General features: G+C 37.8%; 1 protein-coding gene across 4 annotated transcripts in view; it reads right to left on the minus strand.

Moving 5' to 3' along the window:
* OSBPL8 (oxysterol binding protein like 8) overlaps positions 1–21,100 on the minus strand; it is an 84,501-nt gene that overhangs the window by 20,651 nt on the left and 42,750 nt on the right. For 3 of the 4 annotated variants that reach the window (XM_032687498.1, XM_032687497.1, XM_032687499.1), the window contains 4 exons: positions 6,969–7,039; positions 3,551–3,631; positions 2,695–2,796; positions 1,282–1,485 (listed from right to left, as the gene is read on the minus strand). In XM_032687498.1, coding sequence (XP_032543389.1) covers positions 1,282–1,485; positions 2,695–2,796; positions 3,551–3,631; positions 6,969–7,039 — 458 coding nt within the window. Of the gene's footprint in view, positions 1–1,281; positions 1,486–2,694; positions 2,797–3,550; positions 3,632–4,107; positions 4,238–6,968; positions 7,040–21,100 lie in introns of those variants that run through there. The other variant, XM_032687500.1, reaches the window with a different exon arrangement.

Here is a 21,100-nt window from a genome sequence, read left to right on the forward strand (position 1 = left end):
AAAAAAAACAAACAAATCCATTTCTCATTGCCAAGCAATAAAGAAATATAAGACTGATTTCTGATCTTCTGCAGACAGGCCACCACTTTGCAATGTATGCATACACGTCATAAATAAGCACATTAACACCAAACACTATAGCTTTGGAAAAGGATATGAAGTTTGTATTCTGTAAATGTGAGATCACTAATTACTGAAAAGTCCTCCTAAGCAATAATAAAACAAAATTATTCAAAAGCAAGTACAAATGATTTGATCTAAGTTTGGTAAATTTAGATAACATTGATATTGATAACAATTCAGAATGATCACAAGCATCAGGAATTATACGGACTGACTTCCCTAAGAAAAGGATGACAAAATCAGTTCAGCGTATTAAACAGATGCGACAGTACATCTGTATCAATTTAAGATTTAGAACATAAGATAGCTACTAATTGTACGATTGTAAGATGTTGCAGAGGGCATAATTAATTAATTATGACAAGGTTTCTAATATTGTACTGTAATCTCATCTAATGCAAGATGTCACTTCAGGAGGAAAATATGTTCACTTGTGCTGTGCTTCCACACCCCCTCTCCATGTAAACACAAAACAAGGACTACAATAGTTTATCAGATTGTAAACAATGAGTAATAGCAAGCATTAAAGATTCTTTTGAGAAATTAAAATAAACCTTTGCTGTGCAGAATACACACTGTGCATTTCAACACAGATAGGAGCCACTCACAATATTATGCCAAAGGCAAACAGACATCAGAACTGGATGAAAATATTTATCTTCCTAACATTGTAGCCAAAACCGAGTAGACTCGGCTAACAAGTTGCAGTATAAGCTATTATTGAACAAGGAAGTTACTTGAATTTACTCTTACAAGCAAATTGAACTAGGGTGACATTTTATTACATGAATATAGGGTTGGACACCAAAAAACATTTATAACACAACTCTTTCATTTTGGAAAATCCCACCTTAATTTCTCAGATTTGATTGATGTAAAATATGTTAAACATTCATTCCTTCATATGATTGCCAGTGATGGCATTACCCTCTTTAATGGCATCCCTTTGCACACCACACTTCTAAAGCTCTTTATAGAGCAGCATAAATCAAATCGTTTTTCTGATGAACAGGACGAGATGTTGAAGGTTTATATTCAGAATAAAAAAACCACTAAAGTTGTAAAAGAAAATGCAGTTCAGCTTTTCATTAGGGTTGTCTTTACTCATGGCTCACTAATGCTACTCATCCTTTAAGAACCATGCATGCTACCACTAACCTTTATAGCCCATATGGACTGCTCCAAAGGATGAAAAAGTTTGAAACAAAAGCCATCTTTTTTAGAAGGCCTCTCGATGAGTTCACAAGCATTCAGGAGCACTGTTCCTACCCACTGGCCATTTTTGGGGGTTTTGTAAATAAGCAACACTCCTGGTTTCAGTACACACCACAGTTTGGTCCAGCTTTTCAAGGTACCACGAATCTAGAAGATAAATAGTTACAGTTACATCTGAGTGAAATCAATACCAAAACCGTTCCCCTTAACAAAATTAAAATTGAAATAATTTATTAGCTTTTATTTCAAAGCAAAGTTTATCAGGTCTATCAAAAGTTTATCCAGGTTGATCAAAGAATACAAAGGTACAATTTCAATGCTCTCTCTTCTGTTCTCTCTTTATGAGTACTTAACTCTACAAATGCATATACACACATCCAGATATAGGAAGTATGACAATTAATCTGAAACCTTAATGAATTTTCCTACCTGAAGACAGGATAATCTTTGGAAACAGAACTCCCCTGAACACAGGGCAGACTTAATAAGAAAAGCAAGATATTCACAAACTAACTCATATATTTGAATTTCTTAGAGAAAAGCTTTTAGAATAGGTGTTAGCTTCAACATGTATGTGAAATAAAAGAACCTTTCAATTCTCTGAATTTCCACATCTCATTAGACTGCTTGCATCAATTCTGTCAATTCTGGATTTTATTCACTTCTGTGTCTGTAGGACTGAATGACAACTTGACCTCTGAGCAATATTTTAGCCTGTTTACACTGATTTTTGCAAAAACTGGAGAAATCTTTTTCTGGCAAGTTACTGTTTGGAGCAAACAAAAACAAGTAAGGTTTTTTTTTTCTTGCACTATTAGTACAGTACTACTGTACCATTTCTATCCAAAGATTATATTTACAAATGTAAGGAATATGTACAAATATATTAACTGCACTACTGTTGATAACACTGACTGCTATCTTTGAGAAATTAATTCCTTGCCTTTTGTACCAGTTAGTTCTTAATAGAGGAAAAGAAAATCACCAAAATGCAGAAAGAAACCTGTATTCAAATATCTGACTGAATCATTTTCACTGCTGTTATGGATGTAACAGAGCTTCACCTCAAAGTGTAAAATGAGAAGGACAAAATAAGAATTGCAAAACCAACTCATCCAAAGTTAATGGCTATACGTGCAAGATGCATGTGACTAGGGTGACTGCAGCAAGTGGCAGTTAGGTTCCTCTATTACTCCCCTAGGATTTGAGCACAGAGACCTTGGGATGCAATTAGTGGCTGCTGTGCCTGTAGAAAAACATTAACAGCAAGTAAAAGATTGAGCCTTTTCTGTTCTGGTCAGAAAGCAGCAAGCAGCTGCTACATTTTCAACTCAGGTTTCACACTTGGATTCTGACCTTCAGCCAGTCAGCCATAACAATAACTGATGGGTCTGTGATCGTGCTAAGTAACTCTTTTGTGGCTCTCTTCTTTTCTTCTCTGTAATTTTTCTTTTGAACCTGTAAATAAAAATATTTACAATGTCACAGCCATAAGCCAGTTATCAGCATAAAAAGGCATTGATCAATAAAAGATGAGGAAAAACCTGCTAAATTCGATTTGCAGTACAGATACAGAGAAGGACTTTAAAACTCCTGTTATAATCACACAGGAGAATAAACAACCAAACCAACCTCCCTCCCCTCTTCCTTTCCTGGTGTAAAGCAGAAAATGAGAATTGGGGTGGATTCAGATTTACAGGTAGATTATCTGATCAGTAGTCTTTATCCATCAATTATGTTTCCTCCCCAGTAGAAATTTGCAGCAATGTATCTCCCTCTTTTAGAGCCAAATAATGTTATGTTTCTCCTGACATGGTATCTGCCAAATAGTGGAGTATGGTATTGTTACAACACAGGGGGAAGAAGGCAGTGGAAAAACTACAAGTAATGCATTCAAACTGTAATTTTGATAATTCCATTTATCATTTCATTGCATGTAGATATCCTGAGGTTGCTGCCAACCTGAATTATCCTGTAATCTTCTGAGTTATCTACAATCTTGTGCCATCTTAAAGACTGCATTATAGAAGCCCATTATGCAAGTAACAGTACAGTAAAATTTGAAGAGACTCAACAGCACAACATCTCACAATACTTAAATATTCCATAAGTCTCATGATTATTTGGCATTTTTGTCTTCCCATTAGGGAAAAAGGTAAAATTATGTGAATGCATTTGTAGTTCATAAGGAGTTACTAGGAAATTAATTCACCTTGAGAGATTCTTTTTTTGTGAGCTTGCTTGAAGGTGAAGAGATGTCCTTCTCAGAGCCATTGAAAAGCTTGGATTCAGACTGAAATTCACAAAACACATAATAAATAAATTGCAATGATAGATACAAGGATATATTACTTATGCAGGCACGTTAGAAAGTGTTTGCAGTGCAGTTATGTTTGTAAGGTTCCCGTTCCCACTCACTTCTCTACTGTTTTCCCCACTTTAAAAAAAACCCCAAAGCAACAAGCCACAACTTGTAACATGAGCTGTTCACCACCTATTTACTGAGCCTCTTTTCATATAGGTTTTATGGGAAAGAAGTCTGTGATTCCTCCAGAAACAGCTGAACTACGTACAGTATATATTTAGCTCATGTAGCCTGTTACTTGATAGAGCGGGCTTGAATAGTTTGGCGTTACTTTAGCAGAGGGAGAATGTTTTAGGCGAATCCTGGTGTTTAAACACAAGAGTCGTTCCCACGATATATGAATCCCAATGTCTTCATCCATTACTTGACAGCTCCTCCAAATGGACTGCTATAGAGACACTTACCCTGTAACTCATGAAGGAATATACAGCCTCTTCAATCTAGGATTCAGTGCTTTATAAATCACCAAAATAGAACTGTCCACTAATGGCACTTGTTCTGCTCCTTGCTCCTTAATCCCACACTCTGATTACTTTGCAAGTCATCTCCAAGAAGCTCACAATGGCAACAGACAGGGGAAAAGACTTAGGTTTGTTTATGACACCCAAGTCCTTGTTCATGCAGGACAATAAGCTGCCTCAGCACCACATGATTTCTCCCCCCCCCGCCTCTTCCACGTCTTTTAAGGTTCAAAGTTTACTAATCGGCACTTGTTGTCTACTAGTTAAAAGAGAAATCAAGCCACCAAATATTCACTGTGGGATTCAGCACTCTTTGGCGGGGGCAAAAAAAAGGGAAAAAGAGGAGTCTATCACAGAATTCTCACATCATTCCTCCTGGAGGTCAGAGAACACTGAGTGGGTATCCACTACATACAAACTTAGATAAATTACAAAGAGTTCTATTTCTTTGTGCGCTGAAACATAAGCCTTTGGGTGGACCCAAAGCTTTTGCCTTGTCAAAAAAACCAAATAAATAGGAAAATCAATGTAACATTCTAAACTGTGTATTCAGTTCAAGGACAGTTCATGAAAACTGCTTCTCAAGCTGCTCAGCATTTCAAATCTCAGACTACAGTGCAAAATCTATTCACCAAATTTGCATTCTGGAATACTATAAAATGACAATCAAAAAATATGCAAGCTTTGAGGAAAACTTACTGCAATAATAAAAACAGTGCACTTGAGCACTCTTAACTCACAAGCTGCTCAAAAAAAAAAGAAACAAAAATTAAAGATTTACAAGCAGAATAAAGCAATTTAACTTTATTCTACTTTCATGTCTTTTATTCTAAGGACTAAGACTTTACAGGAATCTACTTAGCTACTGTACAAAATATGTGCAGTAACTGGAAAAACTGTAGTGCAACGTTATTTCAATGGTACATAAATGTTCTTTAATTTCCATACATATCTTAGAAAAATGAAGCAAACCTCTTCATTTTGTAGTAAAGGTATGTTCTTGACATTCAAAATTTAGCTTTAATATAAGCATACACCTTGAAATTAAATTCCTCTCTTTAGATGTTAAAGGAAATACAGTACTTTAAATGTAATAACAGAAGAGGGGAAAAATGCTTATCACTGTCACATAAGAAGAGGTAATGAACTCATTATGCAAGCTATAATGGAGCAACTTAAGCAAAACATTCATAAATATTCTAGTTGCTCACTAACAGAAAGCTAAGACAATTCAAAGGTCATGCATATAAACCAGTAAGTATCACAGGCTACAAAAACTCATTTTCTCATTGTCTCAGTTTTAAAGCTCACTAATATGACACTGAGTAGAGTTCTACATTTACCTGTCCAATGGATTATGAGACAGGTCAGTGATCCGTGTATTTTTACACTAGTAACTTCCTCAGTGTTACATCCACACAAAGTGGATGGGATAAAAAAATTTAGAAGAAAACATTTTAAAAGAACCTGCTGCAACTCCCAGCAAGGTACATTCAGTACCAGATTCCAGGCAAGTCTCATCACTGCTTTTCCATTCTCACTTAGAAAGAAGGGCTGCTACTTCATCTCCACTAGTATAATCAAGCGTCACATGCAGTAATTGCAAAAAGACAGATGAAGAAGAATATCTACGAGCAGAAGTACGAATACTGATCTCATCTTTGATAGCAGAAAGACACAAACAAAAGTAACACCAAAGAACACAAAGACTTAAGATCCTGGAAAGACAAGAACCAAGAAAAATAAATGTAAGAAAGAGAAAAAAGGAATTGGATAGTCAAAGAGAAGTGATTAAGAGTGTCTGAAATAAATGCAATTCAAAAGAAACCATACTAATTTGATTTCCAAGTCAAAAATTATTTAGATCTCTGGACCAAAATAAATATTTTGATCAGAAGCAAGCTGGATGGTAAAGTATACTTCCTTGATATTCCTGACAAGGAATCCATTCTAGGATGCAGTAAAGCTAAAAGACACAAAGTTTTGTAATTCCAAGTCACATGTAAGACACCAACAGCTTGAAATGCTTAGCTACACACCAAAAAATGCACCATCAGCTCCAGAAGCTGATTCTGGAGATGCCATTTCAGCCAGGAAATGCTACCGTAACCTTTAAGTCTCTTGGTTTTCCTTCAATATCTTTGTAACGTTTCCCTTTAAGGCTCTGACACATCAAATATCACAGAAAAATTTGTGTCAAGACCTCAAGTGCAGCTCTTCTGTTTCCAAAGTGCGGCTGCCTTGGCCAGGACCACCTCCAACAGGTGCAGTGCCCACCTGGCAGCAGAGCACTGTGGGCAGAGCTGTGCGCGACAGCGGCAAAACACAGGCATGTCTCCCATTCCCGCTGGGAGCTACTTGTATTCAAGCTCAGGTCCTCACCTGCTAGAGCGGCCCATATCTGCTGCGCCCTGACAATCTGTTTAAGTTGTTTGTTATCACATTTGCCACTGTAAAAAGACATCCTAGCAGAAAATAGAAAACCACAGAACAGAAACACAGCTGGGTAAGTTAAAGCTTTTAAACTCTACAGATGGCAAAGCAACATCCCACTCTAAGATGACAGGAAGAAGAGTCCATATTTCATTTTCACTACTTTGATCTTTGAACCATAAACTTTCACGTGATGTCATCCAGGGAACTATATTAAGAAATTCACTTTAATCTTTACCTATTGCTGATTCTGAAGAGTAATCTTCAAGATTATCTACACAAAAGTTAAATATATTTGCCTTTAATTAAAAATGCATAACTCCATTATGTACTAACATTCTTAAGCCAGATTAGGAGGTTGGTATCCTTACCTTACTTTTTGACATAGAATATGCTGCATCCTCTTTACTTTGTGACACATCATCCTTCCCTCTGTCAAAACCTTAAAGAAAAGACAGCATTGTTGCAATGATCTGAAGATATTAACATTTTGTATGAGCTAGCCTTTGAAATAAATTTGCAAATTGTGTTTAGCCTAAGAAGGCAAAGTGCAAGTAGATCAATTTTCATATAATGTATACATACCAGTCTGTCTTACCAGCTGAAAACGTACCAGCTACTAATTTAATACCCATTAAGAGGCAAGAACAGTCCACTGTATTTGGAAAATGCTGCGCCCGATCCAATAACCTGATGCTTTGTAAATATAATGTGCCAACTTTTGTCCTTTTATCTTCTCATTCTCTCCTGCCTGCATGCATGCAGGTACAAAGCAGAATACTAAATAAAGCCTTTTCTGATTAGTTCATTTCTGTAGCTAGAAATAATTGTTACATAGCACCTACATGAAAGCCCATCTGATCATCAATCATGTTTTTTTGCAAGAAAATGGAAAAGGTTCCTTACATTAGCCTTGAATTTATACTTTCAACTCGACACTGAATAAGCCTAAGTACAAGGTTTTATATAAAACAGTTGTTGAAATCTCACATTTATCTTCTGTTACTTACAGTACAAACCCCACACTTTCCCAGAATCCAAAAAGCAAAGTGAATTGGTGTATGTGCAACTATGGAAAAGAGGTTCACAACTGGCATGGGTGCTGCCACACAGCTGCTACATGCCACAGAACATACACCGAGAACCTAGCATCCTCTTGCAGAAAAATCATCTACTCTGGTTACAAGACACAACATCTCAACAATCCATTTTATTTGACAAGGGTGGTGGTAGCCTAAAGCTTTTATAAACAGGAACAAAACAAATTGTGCAATGCATTTATCCGAGTAAGTAAACATGCCATCATTTGCACACTCTCCGGAGAGCAGGCAGATAACTGTGAAGTCATCCATGGATTTCAAGAACAGCCCAGGCAACTGAGAAGGCTGGTACGGGGGTGCCCTAGAGCTGCGGCCCACCAGAGGGCACTGCACCAGCAGGCAAATTGCATCCACAGACACCACAAGCTCTTCAGAGCACTCGTTTGAACACGGTCCCAACTTTGAAACAGAAATTGGTACTTAGAGCTCTGAAATGAGAAGAGTTATCAGAGAAACTCCTTGATTTCACATTCTTCAGGAGAATGTGTGTATGTGCAGGCAAACTATAAGCCTTGAAAGAATTTTCATTAACTCTCTGTAGCAGTGTTGAGTAGTTTGTTCATTGTAGGATTTTTTTTTTTATTAATATCTTCACCCTTCCACAACTTACAATACAGAAATTATTCATTTATCACAATTACATACATTATTAAAACTATACACATCTTGGGAAGTTTCACAGACTTAAAGAGGCATTAGGTTGATCTTCAAGTTACATGAGAAACTGGAGATTCCTCTTGGTTTTGGTCTGGTAATCAGTTCTTTGTTTCTTTTTGGGTTGGTTTTTGGAGGTTTTTCTAATTATATTTATTAGCTTTTGCAAATAGTCTTTATTAAGACCAGATTTTTAAAAATTATATACTGCAATACAGTATTTCATTTTATGTTCACACAAAGGAAACACTACATGCCTTAAAAAAAACCAAACCAAACCAAAAACCAAACAATTTTTATACATCTTTACAGAAGCCATTCTATGCACAGTTTATTAAACCCTTCATTTTGGAATTCTTCAAACACATCTGCAATAGGTTTGTTCAGCTAATGAAAACCTGTAACGCAGAAGACCATTTGATCACAAGGAAGAAGTACCTAGACAGGCAGAAGATTTGTAGTACTAGGGAATCCACAAAAAGGCACGTCATGATCTAGAGACCATAAGCCACATTTCATATGTAACACTAAATACAAAAGCACTTTTTTACAGCACTAGTTATCAGGTGCTGAAACAAAACAAAGGTTGCTTCAAGCCTCAGAGATCTGCCTTAGTTCACTGAGAAGTTACCACATCAGATGTCAGTCTTAGGCAGTCAAACACACACCAGAACCACAGTACAGAGGCTTAATCCTCACCCCAAAACCCAAAATCCCTCAATAGGAACAAACTCCCACTGAAAATGCAATGCAGGCCTTTTCTAGTTACTTTCCCATTTTTACTGATTTATTTAATGGCACATACAGAAGACTTAGTGATGGGAATCAGCGAGGAACTGCTAAGTCAGGATTATTTTAACAGAAGAGAAGTTATAATTCACAGTGTGCTTTCTAAAGCACAACGGCTTTAAAGATTTTATACATCCTTATCTAACGGACATACATTTTTATTTTCACAAATACTTTTTATCAGTATCACCAAGCAGAAATGAAAACATAAAGAGCTAATCTGTCCCAGAGAACTGGACATGAAGACCAAAGTTCAGTTCCATTTCCATGAATTTCACCTCCTTCCTTTCAGTATCTTGAGCCCGAGAGGTGTGCATGTCTGTTGATTCATAAACATGCCACCACACTCACTGTTTCCTTCCTCACCCACATGCACAGAAAAGGGCTCTCTCAGGGGTTCTTTAGCAAAGCCAAGTCAGGGTGCTGCACCTGCTGGTGCACCTTGCACTGCTCCATCTCAGTCTGTGAGGAAACCCAGTCAGTCAACTTCACATCCCACACCATCCTACTTGTAACATCCCTCTATATAGAAGGGATCAGCTCACTCACAATATAGATGGCTTTTCTCCCTATGTGCTAAAATAAAATGTACGTTAAAAAAATTAATTCTAACTCAGGAGCTAATCCAGACACAGCCTCAATCACTACAAAGACACGTTTTCGAGGGAGCCTCTATTAAGGTGGAGACACCTCAATACTAGAAAGCAGTCTTACTTCTAACAAGAACAGTTTAATACTAACACCTGGAGGTAAATTTGTACTGAAACATCACAAAAAGTTATATGTGGGACATACACACTTTGCCATGGAAATACTTGGTCAAGGAAACAACAACAACAGAAAAATTATACTCACAGAATCATCAATAAGAAATACTGTTTTCACTCTTCCTGCTACCAGTTATGAAGAATAAATCTATGGATTTCTGACAAATACAACAGCAAAGCCAAGAAAGCTGCATCTCTAAAGGTGGGGTTTTTTGTGCTTTTGTTCACCCCAACAGTACTAAAAATTGCACGATAAAAAGTCATTGAATCAGTGTCTGGAGCAGAGACTACCAGGGTATGAGAGGCTAGAGGCAAGGTCTGATAAAAAGGAAGTGTTTCAAGCTTTTCAGCACTTATCAGCAGTGGTCTTGGACTTAATATTTTAGTTTACTTTCTCTTTCCCATCTTGTAATTCAATCAGAAACTCGTCAGCAAAATAACCTGAGGTCACATTTCACACTGGAGAAATTCAGGTGTTGGAGATGCAGTCCCTTTCTCTACTTTTCTCTCTATTAAATCCCTCGAATTTGTGTATGATTTTCTATCTACAATCCTGAAAGCAATCTTCAGAGTTAAGAGCTCCACTATGTACTGTGTAAAGCAGTTCTCAACACCAGGGATTGTGTTCAAAGCAACATTATATCTTAACAGACTCTCTCCCAGTGTGGCCTTCCGTGTCTTAACAGCACAAGCCCCATGGGCTCTGAAAGCTGATCCCAATGCCAGTGCAGTCAGCTGCAGTTCATGGTTCCCTTAGAACCCAAGGGAAACTCTCCAATAGTGTGTTCCTACTGTGAGCACTCATCAAGTCCTTCCAAAACTTGCAGGCCAAAACCTACATAAAAACTCGTGATGAGCTTTCACACAGATGCAAGAGCCTGACAACTGCACACAGCTGAAGAAACTAAAACCCTTTGCACACAAGATGTTGATGAAAAAAAAAAAAAAAATCCAACAGTGCTTCTTTAGAGACTGAGCCAGGATATGTAGTCAATACCAAAAGAAAAAAAAAAATCCTTCAAAACACTGTCAATGACAAAAAATGAGGATTAAATTAAGCTTAAAGACTGCTTAGGATAAAGTCTGTAGTAGGGTACATTTTCAAACAAAACTATCCAGTTAATACATTTCAATTTTCAAGCATAACACAAGGATTATTCTTTAAAGTTGCACCCACAATATGTCCCTTTAATCAGTTTTGTGGTTTTGTTCACCCCAAGGGAAAAAGCAAAACTGACCACATAGTAACTCCTACATCTCAAATACTAGTTTTGTACCTCTCAGCAAATACCATCTGCAATTAGGACACATGAAAAACATATGTTACTTTCTAAATGTCAGATCTATTTTATCCATAAAAGAAGTAATACCTATTCACTGGAAGATCCTTTTCCAACATACAGAAGAACCAGTAAAAAAGCAAAGCAATGCATTAAAAAATCATAAATAGCAAGCCAAGCAACAATATTACTGACTACAACATGAAAAGAAAGGAACAGCCCAATTTCATTACTGGTGTGCATGTGCAGTTGTGAAGAACAAATAATAGAGCTGAAAAATTATATGCTTCTGGAAGAAGTATGAGCTACATTTAGTGGAAAATATCAATACTGGTGCTATACAATAAACAGGTCAGAAAAAACCCAAAATAATCCTTTTAAAGAATTGAACACAGGGAACAATAGTCTTTTTAACTGACTGATTTTCAAAAGCTTACTGACAACCAGTTTTAAGAAAACAGTCTCATATTAACTAATTCAGATTCCTCCACGGATTATGAAATCGAAGTAATCAGAAAAGTAAGCAAAGTCCTTTTTATTTTCTCACAGTTGTGTTTTCTTTTGTAAATACCATACAAAATAAACAATAACCAAAGACTGTCAACACTGTAACTACACATGAGCATCTTTTAGACAGGCAACAACTACTCTTTTTTTAAACAAGTCTAAAAGACTACACCTTCCAGCATATTAAGAATGTTTTAAATTCTTCAGAGATATATGAAAAATTCTGAAAAAGAAAACAGTTTTAGTTAAATGTTTACACTTGAATTTTTTCATTAAAAAATGCAGAACAAATGGAAAACAGTTAAGAAGTCTTTCATTGTCCACTTATGGACAGCGATCAGCTTCAATTGCAGAATTCTATATGAAGGAAGCAAATACAAAACTAAACCTTTTTTGCTTCAGTAATTACCAGATTACACGTATTTATTTTAAAGGTAGGAAGGATCTGTCTAGTTGCCAGCCTCATGCATTCAGGCTTTGAGATCTTTATTTCCTGAGCGGCTTGAATAAAACAGTGTTAGATGCTTGGCACAAGGCTAATAATTTTCTGAAGCAGAGTGAAAGGAAATGTTATAGGGTAAAACAGGAAGTTTAATAAGATGTCATGTCTCCCACCCGCCTGAGGCTGAACACACTGCTCCAATGATTCTGCAAGCCAGGATTGGCCACTGATGCAGAGCCCCCTAATCACCAGTTTGCAACCTCTCCTATGTGCTGTACCCAACTCTTCTCCATGTCTTCAGAACCAGGGCTTACAAATTCAGTGAGCCCTACTGCAGAAGATGTGCAATACAAAGTGAAAGCTATTTTAGTCCTCCCTCCCCTTCTACCCATGGGACTATGCAATAAAGTGCGCGTGTGCGCATGCACAAGATAAATCACACTGTATACAGAGTAATTCTGGTAAGTATGCACAATTTCTACAGTGTTCCCTTTCAGGAAGAGGTGACCTGGTAACACATTTTCAAGCATTGAAGCTTCCTGAAATAAACTGCTGAAATTCAGGTATCTCTATCAGAGGGACACACTATGGACAATGAAACTCTACAAATTTATTTCAATATTCCACTACTGATTTTCAGGAGACAACAAATCTCAGCAAAAGGCAATTCAAGCCCTTTCAGGGCTTATAAATCTTAAAAATCTTGCACTACAGAGTTTAGCAAGGCTGTTTTCAGCCCTCATTTTCTACTTTGTCATTTTATGTCAAACCACTGATGACAAGCATGCAGATTCTCCTGCAGTTCAAGCTAACTGAAAACCTTCTGTTGTACCTTCCTGTTTTAAAACAAATCCATGGGGGGGGGGGGGCAGGGGAAGGTAGTGAAATGCACAAGGGAGGAAGGCATTTATAAACCCCATCACAGAACATCAGTTATTAAAATCCAAACAACCAAGACATTCCAGTCAGTCTCCATGCATACACCAGTGCATTTTAAAGTAAGATTTGCAGCAGTGTAAAAGCTAACTTACTCCTTTGCCCATCTGCAAATCTTGCTACTATGAAGAGCTGTTACCTAAATGCACAGAAGCAATACTCTTTCTGATTTCTACCAACATCTCAGTACATTACTTTCATTTAATCTTAAAAACTGGAAGTAGAAATTATATTATCCTATTCTGTTTATTTTAAGAAATGCAAGACCAAAACAAACCTGGTAAAGCAGGAGAGAGTTCGTTATATCCTCCAAATGAAGCATTCCGGACAAGCTTTCGGCCATCGGCTCTTGGAGAAAACACAGATGAAACCCCAGCACATGAAGAAAACCTACGTCGCACTGGACCCTCTTCCTTCATGAGTTAAGATGTTTGTGTAAGGATTATGTTCTCTGTGAAAGCTGGTTAGCATTAGCTGCTTGGAATAAGAGTGTTGCAGTAACAGCTTTTTACCTCACATTCTGATGAGTAAGATATAAAAGGGGGGGGAAGAAACAAACGAAGGGCACACATGAAAAATGCAGTGAAGAGACAGAGGCTGCCAAATCAGCAGCAAGCCAAGCAACACTACACTCCTCTCATCAAAGCCGTTATGATGCTTAAAGTGGAATGGCTTTGCTTCAGGTCTTCTTTTCCAGAAATACACATCTCATTTTTTACATCTCAGTTTTGGTCCCACTCATTTCTAAGCACACAAAAACGGTGTTTATTTAGGTTTTAAGGATTCCTTAAATCAAGTTCCTTTTAGTCTTTCAAGTCCTAAATTTCTACTGCAGAGAGCACAAACTCATGAGCTACGTGGCTTCCCCATTTGATATCGTGAATCTGAAAAGGGAGTCAATGGTTTGCATTATGCAGCCCTGCTGAACTTTCCTGTTCAGGACTTACCTAACTAGTTTTTATCAACTGATTACCATAACCTAAACATCTTCATTTCTTATTTAAAAGGTGAGGTGATTGCTTTTTCTTCTCTAAAACTCTCTCATATTTATATATACAAACCAGCCTGACACCTGGAAAAGTTGTAATAAATAATCTCCACAAAAAAGGCTTTTTACTGTTAATGCTCCAAATATTTTATGCAATGAATAAAACACTTAAATGGACCAACTTAAATTTTAAGCTTAAAAAATATTTCAGTAAATTGTGCTTCAAGAACTAGAAATCTCCTGATCCAAACTCTTCTTGATGGCAGTTACCAGAATAAAGTCAAATAAGTTCTCCCTAACCTCCTCCTCCTTAGTTCACCTGCTTCTCTGCCCTGATGACTACCTTGCATGGGCACCCTCTTCCATATTTGCAATTTCCTTCCCATTTGGTGTTTCTCTGCTGATCCTATTTTCCCCACCACACCTTATTTCTGACAAAATAGGTTTTGAAACCTTCTCTGTTTGCAGAAAAGCAGAAAAATAAGACACTAAGAACTGGCTTGCAAATAAGAACTTGCCTTCTCCCTTACTCCATAGTAGATATCTCCTTTTCTTACAAAGTGAAACACAGCCCACAAATTAAATCAATGGTAGCGTGAATGTGATTAATTCTCAAATAATACTGTTTACTCCACCTGCTTATGCAAAAGAAAAAACCAAATCACTACAATTTCTTCATGCCTTGTAACAGACTAATGTCCCAGGATATGACAAGGAGAAAAGATGTACCAGAAAAAAAACAAACATGAGGCATCAATTAGCCATCAAGAGAAACCATTATATGAAATATGAAAAACACCACTCACTTGAGCACAGGGAGTGGGAAAAACTGGATGAGCATGTCAAATATTCAGGCCTGTCTTCATTTATCCATTACTGTGTCTCGCACTTCTCTCAGCTGAAGCAGTCCTTGTCCAAATGTCCCGGAAGGAACAGGAAAAGCAGATGAAAAACTAAAGGAGTGGAATGCTGGGGCAATCGGGAAGAAATGCAAGGAGGGAGAATAAAACTTTTTTTCCTCTCTTTTTTTTTCCTCTTTTAATAAACAGAGTTCCACATCACTTCTCCAAATCTATCTGCTTAACTACCAAACAGAGCAACTACCTTGATCCAAATCTATTCAGAACATGTATTTTCTTTTTTTTTTTTTTCTGATTAAAATCAAGAGAAAGCTGCAGTAGAAGAACTCTCCTTACACCCAGAAGGAACTGTATCCTCTCATTACAGACCTATCTTGCCCAGTTAATGGGGCTATTATCTCCTCTTTCAGAGTCAGGGTTGTGACCCTGCCTGGAAAGCTCTGCTGACACTGGTATCAAGACGCTTCCATGTCTTGTACCGGAGTAGCTGGATCTCACAGACTAATGGGAGGGGAGGCTCCACCATGAGCCACCCACACACCACTTGGTCTGCATGTGCATCTAGCTGCTGAGCCAGTTCTGGAGCCCTACTGATCATGACTCTGCTAGGGTGGAAGAACCTGCCTACTTGGTTCTTCCACAACTTAGTCTTCTCTGCCAATTTATGTCCACATTACGAGAAAGTGAATAGACTTCCAGGGGTTTGACGAAACAACATAATCCTGAAGGCCTTCCCCTTAGGTCTCTCCATGCCCTCACAGTTCCCTTGACACTACTCATGTAGCCAAACTGTAAACAGGAACAGATTCAAATACCTCTTTCTCCTTCCTATGACCTCTTCTCCATTTAGAAGTGAAACTGAAATCTAGGGTAGATAAAATTAACATTTCAATATGGATAATGTTACATTTCCTCCCTGTGAATCTTCCTCCAATCAGAGAAACTGTACTCAGGTATTCTAAGAACCCTGGACTTCAACTAAACAGCAACGCAGGAAAGGCAGGCTCTGTGCCTCTTGCCAAGATATGACTCTGTCTCACCATCACAAAAGAAGACAAAAAGCGAAAATCGAATTTAAGCTTCCTCCTTCATCTTCCCCTGCCCCCCATCATCTTCATGTTTCACTTAAATCTGCAGCAGTAAAACAGTTATTTATAGTCAAACCATGTAAAAATTCACTAGTTCTCCAACTTTTCAACACCTTGTGATTTATGCCTGTGAATACCTCTATACACATGCTCATTTGCTTCTACTATTTTAAAGTAGTATGTGTTGCTGCAGAGACACCTGACAAAACTGAAAGGCTGCTAGAGCAAAAGGAATCTGCAACTTTTAATAAACATCAGGATTCTTCTACATGGTGTAATTCTAAGCTCAATTTTATTTTAACTCTTGAGCATCAGCCTGTGATATTAGAGGGGTTTCTGCTCTCCATACACTCAGTGTTCAAAGCTCTTAGAAACCCTTTTAATTCCTTGCAATAAATTGGATTTCTGAAAGGAAGAAGAGGTACCTTTAAGTAGTTGAAAGTGCTTTTATTTGCATGTTCTGTATATGACATTTCAAAGGTGCACTTCACTAGCCATCACATATTAGACAAAAAACCCCATTAAATCCTTCTTCTACTTCTCCCATCCCTGAAAATAAATTTAGACAGAACAGATCTGATGAAATCAGACTTCAGTGATCTTAGACTAATGTCCCAGCAAGCCTTCTATCCTTTTGATATCAGTTCCCAGTGCCTTAATAAATTGATATACTTATAAAATGCGCTAATATACACAGCTCGGAAGTGTACACAGTTTCAGAATACTCAGAAACACAGTTACAGCCAAGTCCAACTGTAGAAGTCAGACAGAGCTAAAAAGCCAGCATAAAAAAGAAAGCACCTGCATGCTAGCCTAAATGCATCAGGTGTGTGCCAATGTATCAGTACATGAAAATATGAGTTTTCTCATAACAAAAGTTTACCACATGAAAGTAGGCACTAGACTAAGTATAACACTGAAAGAGAGAAAAAGCGTCCTAGTTTTTCTCTGTTTTATATAACACGTAAATCAGTAGGAAGACAAAAAAGCCCATATGACTGAAATATTGAGTTCATGTATCTCAGGCTAGAGGGGTGGGGGAGCATGAAGGGAAGAAACCATTCTTAGTCGATCTGTTGAACACCTCTCTAGAGGAGGAAAACTTATCTGTTGTATAAATTTTCTAAAAGGCAGAATGCATTTCTCATATCAGCTATCCAATCAGGGCTTCTTCAGCAGTAAATGCTGGCTGAAAAACAAACCATAATCCTATGTTTAAGACATTCTTCCAGGATACTGCTTGAAGCAAAATGTAAATCTCAGTATACAAAACAAAGTCAAATAGAAGACACATGCAATTCGAACAGCTCATGAACACTTTTGACAAAGCCTGGTTTTAGCTTTCAAACATTTCTCCAATTGAAAAATACTTACAAGCTGAGAAAAACACAGGTTTATCAGTAAAGACATCTCTGAATTGTACAGGTATGAGCTCCAAGCATGGAAATTGAACTCAAATCAAATCTAATTGGACTATCCAACTCAGAAATTTTAAATGTAACAATCCTTTTTATACAGATTTTAGAAGTAACAATCACATTACACAAACTGATACTGATGGAGTAATACAACTAAGAGTATATCTTGTGATACAAATTTTAAAAAAATCCTTTTCCCCTTAGAGGTAGGTACAAGGAAAAGCCAAAATCTTCTTAAAACCAAACTCTGCGAAAGGTAAAGGGAAAAGAAGGAGGAGGGAAAACTGTTGGTGTAGTAGAAGGCAGCAGAAGCCTTTTAGACTTGCATTTCAATTCTGACAGTAATTTGCCCTGACGTTTTGACAATGCTACCTTTCGCAGTAGAATTCTCTTTCCAGTCCAAGAAAAGAAAAGGTCATAAATAATTCTCCACATGCAGCATAAACACACACTTTGCAGCACACAGAAAACAGGAAAAACAAGAAGACTGTCATACCTATAAAATTTTTATCCAACACCTGATTTTTGTACATGAACATGAAGTGAAAGTGGTTTTCTCCTATTTAACAAAAAGGGTATTAAAGATATACTTGCCTTCAGCACTGATATTTGATTCAGAAAAAAAAGATACCTAAACCATGAGGCTACAAGTTGGGACAGTAAGTTTCTTTCACCAAATATTCTTCTGTTCTCTGGTATTTCCAAGTCCAGTGCAGTTTAGCTGAAGAGTAATTCCAAAGGCAAGCCTGAGAGTGGTTTTGAATGAACACCACAGGCACTGTTGACAGCTGTACTTGGCTGCACCTCCTCACTTGCTAACAGCCTGCTCAGCTCCTCCCACAGAGAGTAAACAGGCCTGCTTATTGCTCAGGTCTCAACCTTTCTCATGACAGCCCTTATGAGATTCTCAAGGTCACAGCTCAGGTTCAAGTAGGCCAGAGATTGTCATGGACAACGAAAAATTGCTCGAGCTGTTTCACAGCAATCAGCCTTGCTGTGCCTTTGAAACTCAGTAACACACTTTCATAAAGCTATAACCCACACAGAAGGGAGTACATGCAATTTACCGGAGCCACAAACACTGGGTGGAGTAGTATTGCAGAAATGGCAAGTTTTAATAAACACACAATGACTTGCAGAGAGGATTGTGCCAGACTATGCATTACAGTAAGAAAGCAGGAAGTCAAGATAATATATTCAGGAGACTAACCACACACAGCAGAACTTAAAACATTTTATAAGAAATTCAGTCTGATAACACAGACTAAAATCAGATTATTTAGGGCTCAAGCTCCTTCCTCCATTACTGTGACCAGAACCCAACTCACATTTCATTTGAGACAAGCATCACTAAAGTTATTTAAGTAAGTTATACAATTTTGTGGAGCTGGGGCTTCACCTTCGTGAGGAACTCTGTCAAAACCTTAAAAGTGACCACCTGTGTCACTGGGGTCAGGTCCCTGCAGCAGTACAATAGATATTAATCCAGAACTACCTAAAGAACAACCAGTGCATATGGCTCCTATACACTGCTGACTACAAGATATTCCTCATCATCAAAAGACAAGGCAAAACAAATTAAAACACCTCCCAGTGAAGCATCAAGAAAGACCAAGAGTCTGCAAGCGTGACCGCTTGCAGGGTTTTAGAAAGAATTCCTATGGGGCAGGAGAAAGCAAGTGTTAACATTTTTCTAAGACATTAAACCCACTCTGGAGAGAAGGTGGTTTACTTCAGAAGTAATACTTACTGTTAATATGGAAGTATTAAAAAAAAAAAAAAGCTTTTTGGAGGGCCTCAAGAAGGCCTTTAACAGTTTCTTCTCTAGTGCTGAGACAAGGAGACAGACTTATGGGAAGATGAAGTGAAGTAACAAAGCATGACAGCCTTAGTAATAAATTGTTCTTATTGTGTCTAGATAGTAATTTAGCCATTCTTCAGCTTCTCTATTCAAAGAACAGACATAGTGAGGGAAACAGGAGACTGCATGAAGTTACTTCCATGACTAAGTTTGTCTGGATGTACAGAGTAAGCTCAAAGGAAAACAGAAATCACTATCAAAGATTAAATATAACCCAAATATTCAGGAAACAGCTTGATCTGGAAACAGATAGACTGGCAAGATTTTGCCATCTGCAAGCCAAATACTATTATCAAAAAGAATTATTAACACACTGACAGCACTAGTTGAAAAAAAAAGCAGGAACTGGCATTTAAGCAGTGATCAACTCCCAGTAGAGTTACATCCTCCCCTGTGCTTGATGCATCCATCTGCTATAACTATAGGCAGCAGGATTTCTCTCTCCATCTCCAAGGCAGTTCCTCTCTGCTGTGGTGCCAGTCTCATGGATCCACATGAAAGAACAGGCTCTTGTGACCTCTTGGCAGAAATGTGCTCCGACCACCGAAGCCAAGTGCCCATCTCAGGTATGAGTTGCTAATACTTTGAAAAGGGTTCCAGTTCACTGACATAGGGCTGCATCTTTCCTTCCACTGGTCCACAGAACCTGTCTTCCACTGACAGCTGGTTAAGAGGAGGTGTGTGCTATGCCTCAAGGGCTTCTTGCACACCGACCACCAGTGACCCAAGAACAGGGATGAGGGGTCAGGAGTTCCAGACATTTCTTACTGCCCAGCGAAACAAAACGTGCTACTGCTATCAACTGAGCCAAACAACCAAAACAAATGTTTTTTAAAAACTGCAAGTTGCACAGGTCAACAACAAACCAGCTTTGCTTGCTGCCTCAGGCAGACAGTAAGTAGCATGTGAGTCTTGTATTTTCTTGGTCATTATGGATCCAAAGGCATCTATCTCATCCCTTCAACAGCTAGTAAGTAGAGTGTTCTTTAGGACCTACTGCTTGAAAACAGCTGTTCTTCACTTTCCACCTTCTTTCATATACAAAAATAGTTAAATTTGTATTTTCTCCCAAAATGGAGCATCCTGTGGATTAAAATCGTAGCGCTACCACATCCTTCAAATGTTTACTCTGGAGCTGTTTAAAGTATAAGATCAGCACAGCCAAAAATGCCCTCACTCTTCCCCAAAAATCAGTTTGACCTCCGTCCAGTTCATGGTGATCATCACTACTGGCTGATCTCTAATTTTGTTTCCACTGTCAACCCACCTCCCTGCACCTAAGCCACTTCATTTCTCAGTCACGTAACACAGAATATGTTTTTATTGTATTGCAAATTGAATTAACAATTACTTCTCTAATGGAAAAGAGGAGCAGTTTCTCAATCTCAAGTCATGCTCCTTCTGGGCACACACTTCCTTACACACACATTGCTTACCCTTATTTGATGAACTGACTGGAAAAAGTATTAAAAAAAAAAATCAACCCCAAAACCACCAAAACCCAAGCCCAACAGTAAGAAGCTGTTAATTTAGCTGAAAGATTTACATCCCTCATAATGCTTTTCTGAGATACTACTCACATTTTCACCCCATCTGCATCTCAATGTTTTGAATAAAGACGGGAAAAATACAGAAAAGTCTGACATTTTCAAGCATCCTTTTAATAATACTATCTTAACTAGATTTCTCTCTTTACCATCAATAGAGCTTATTGCTATTTAAGCATCTATGCTGTCTTCATAAAAAGTTTGCAGTATGTTTTAGGAACATAAGTTAAAAATACTAAAAAACATTTATGAGGAGACTTCTGATT

The sequence above is a fragment of the Chiroxiphia lanceolata genome, chromosome 5 (assembly GCF_009829145.1).
Source record: "Chiroxiphia lanceolata isolate bChiLan1 chromosome 5, bChiLan1.pri, whole genome shotgun sequence".
NCBI classification, from domain to species: domain Eukaryota; kingdom Metazoa; phylum Chordata; class Aves; order Passeriformes; family Pipridae; genus Chiroxiphia; species Chiroxiphia lanceolata.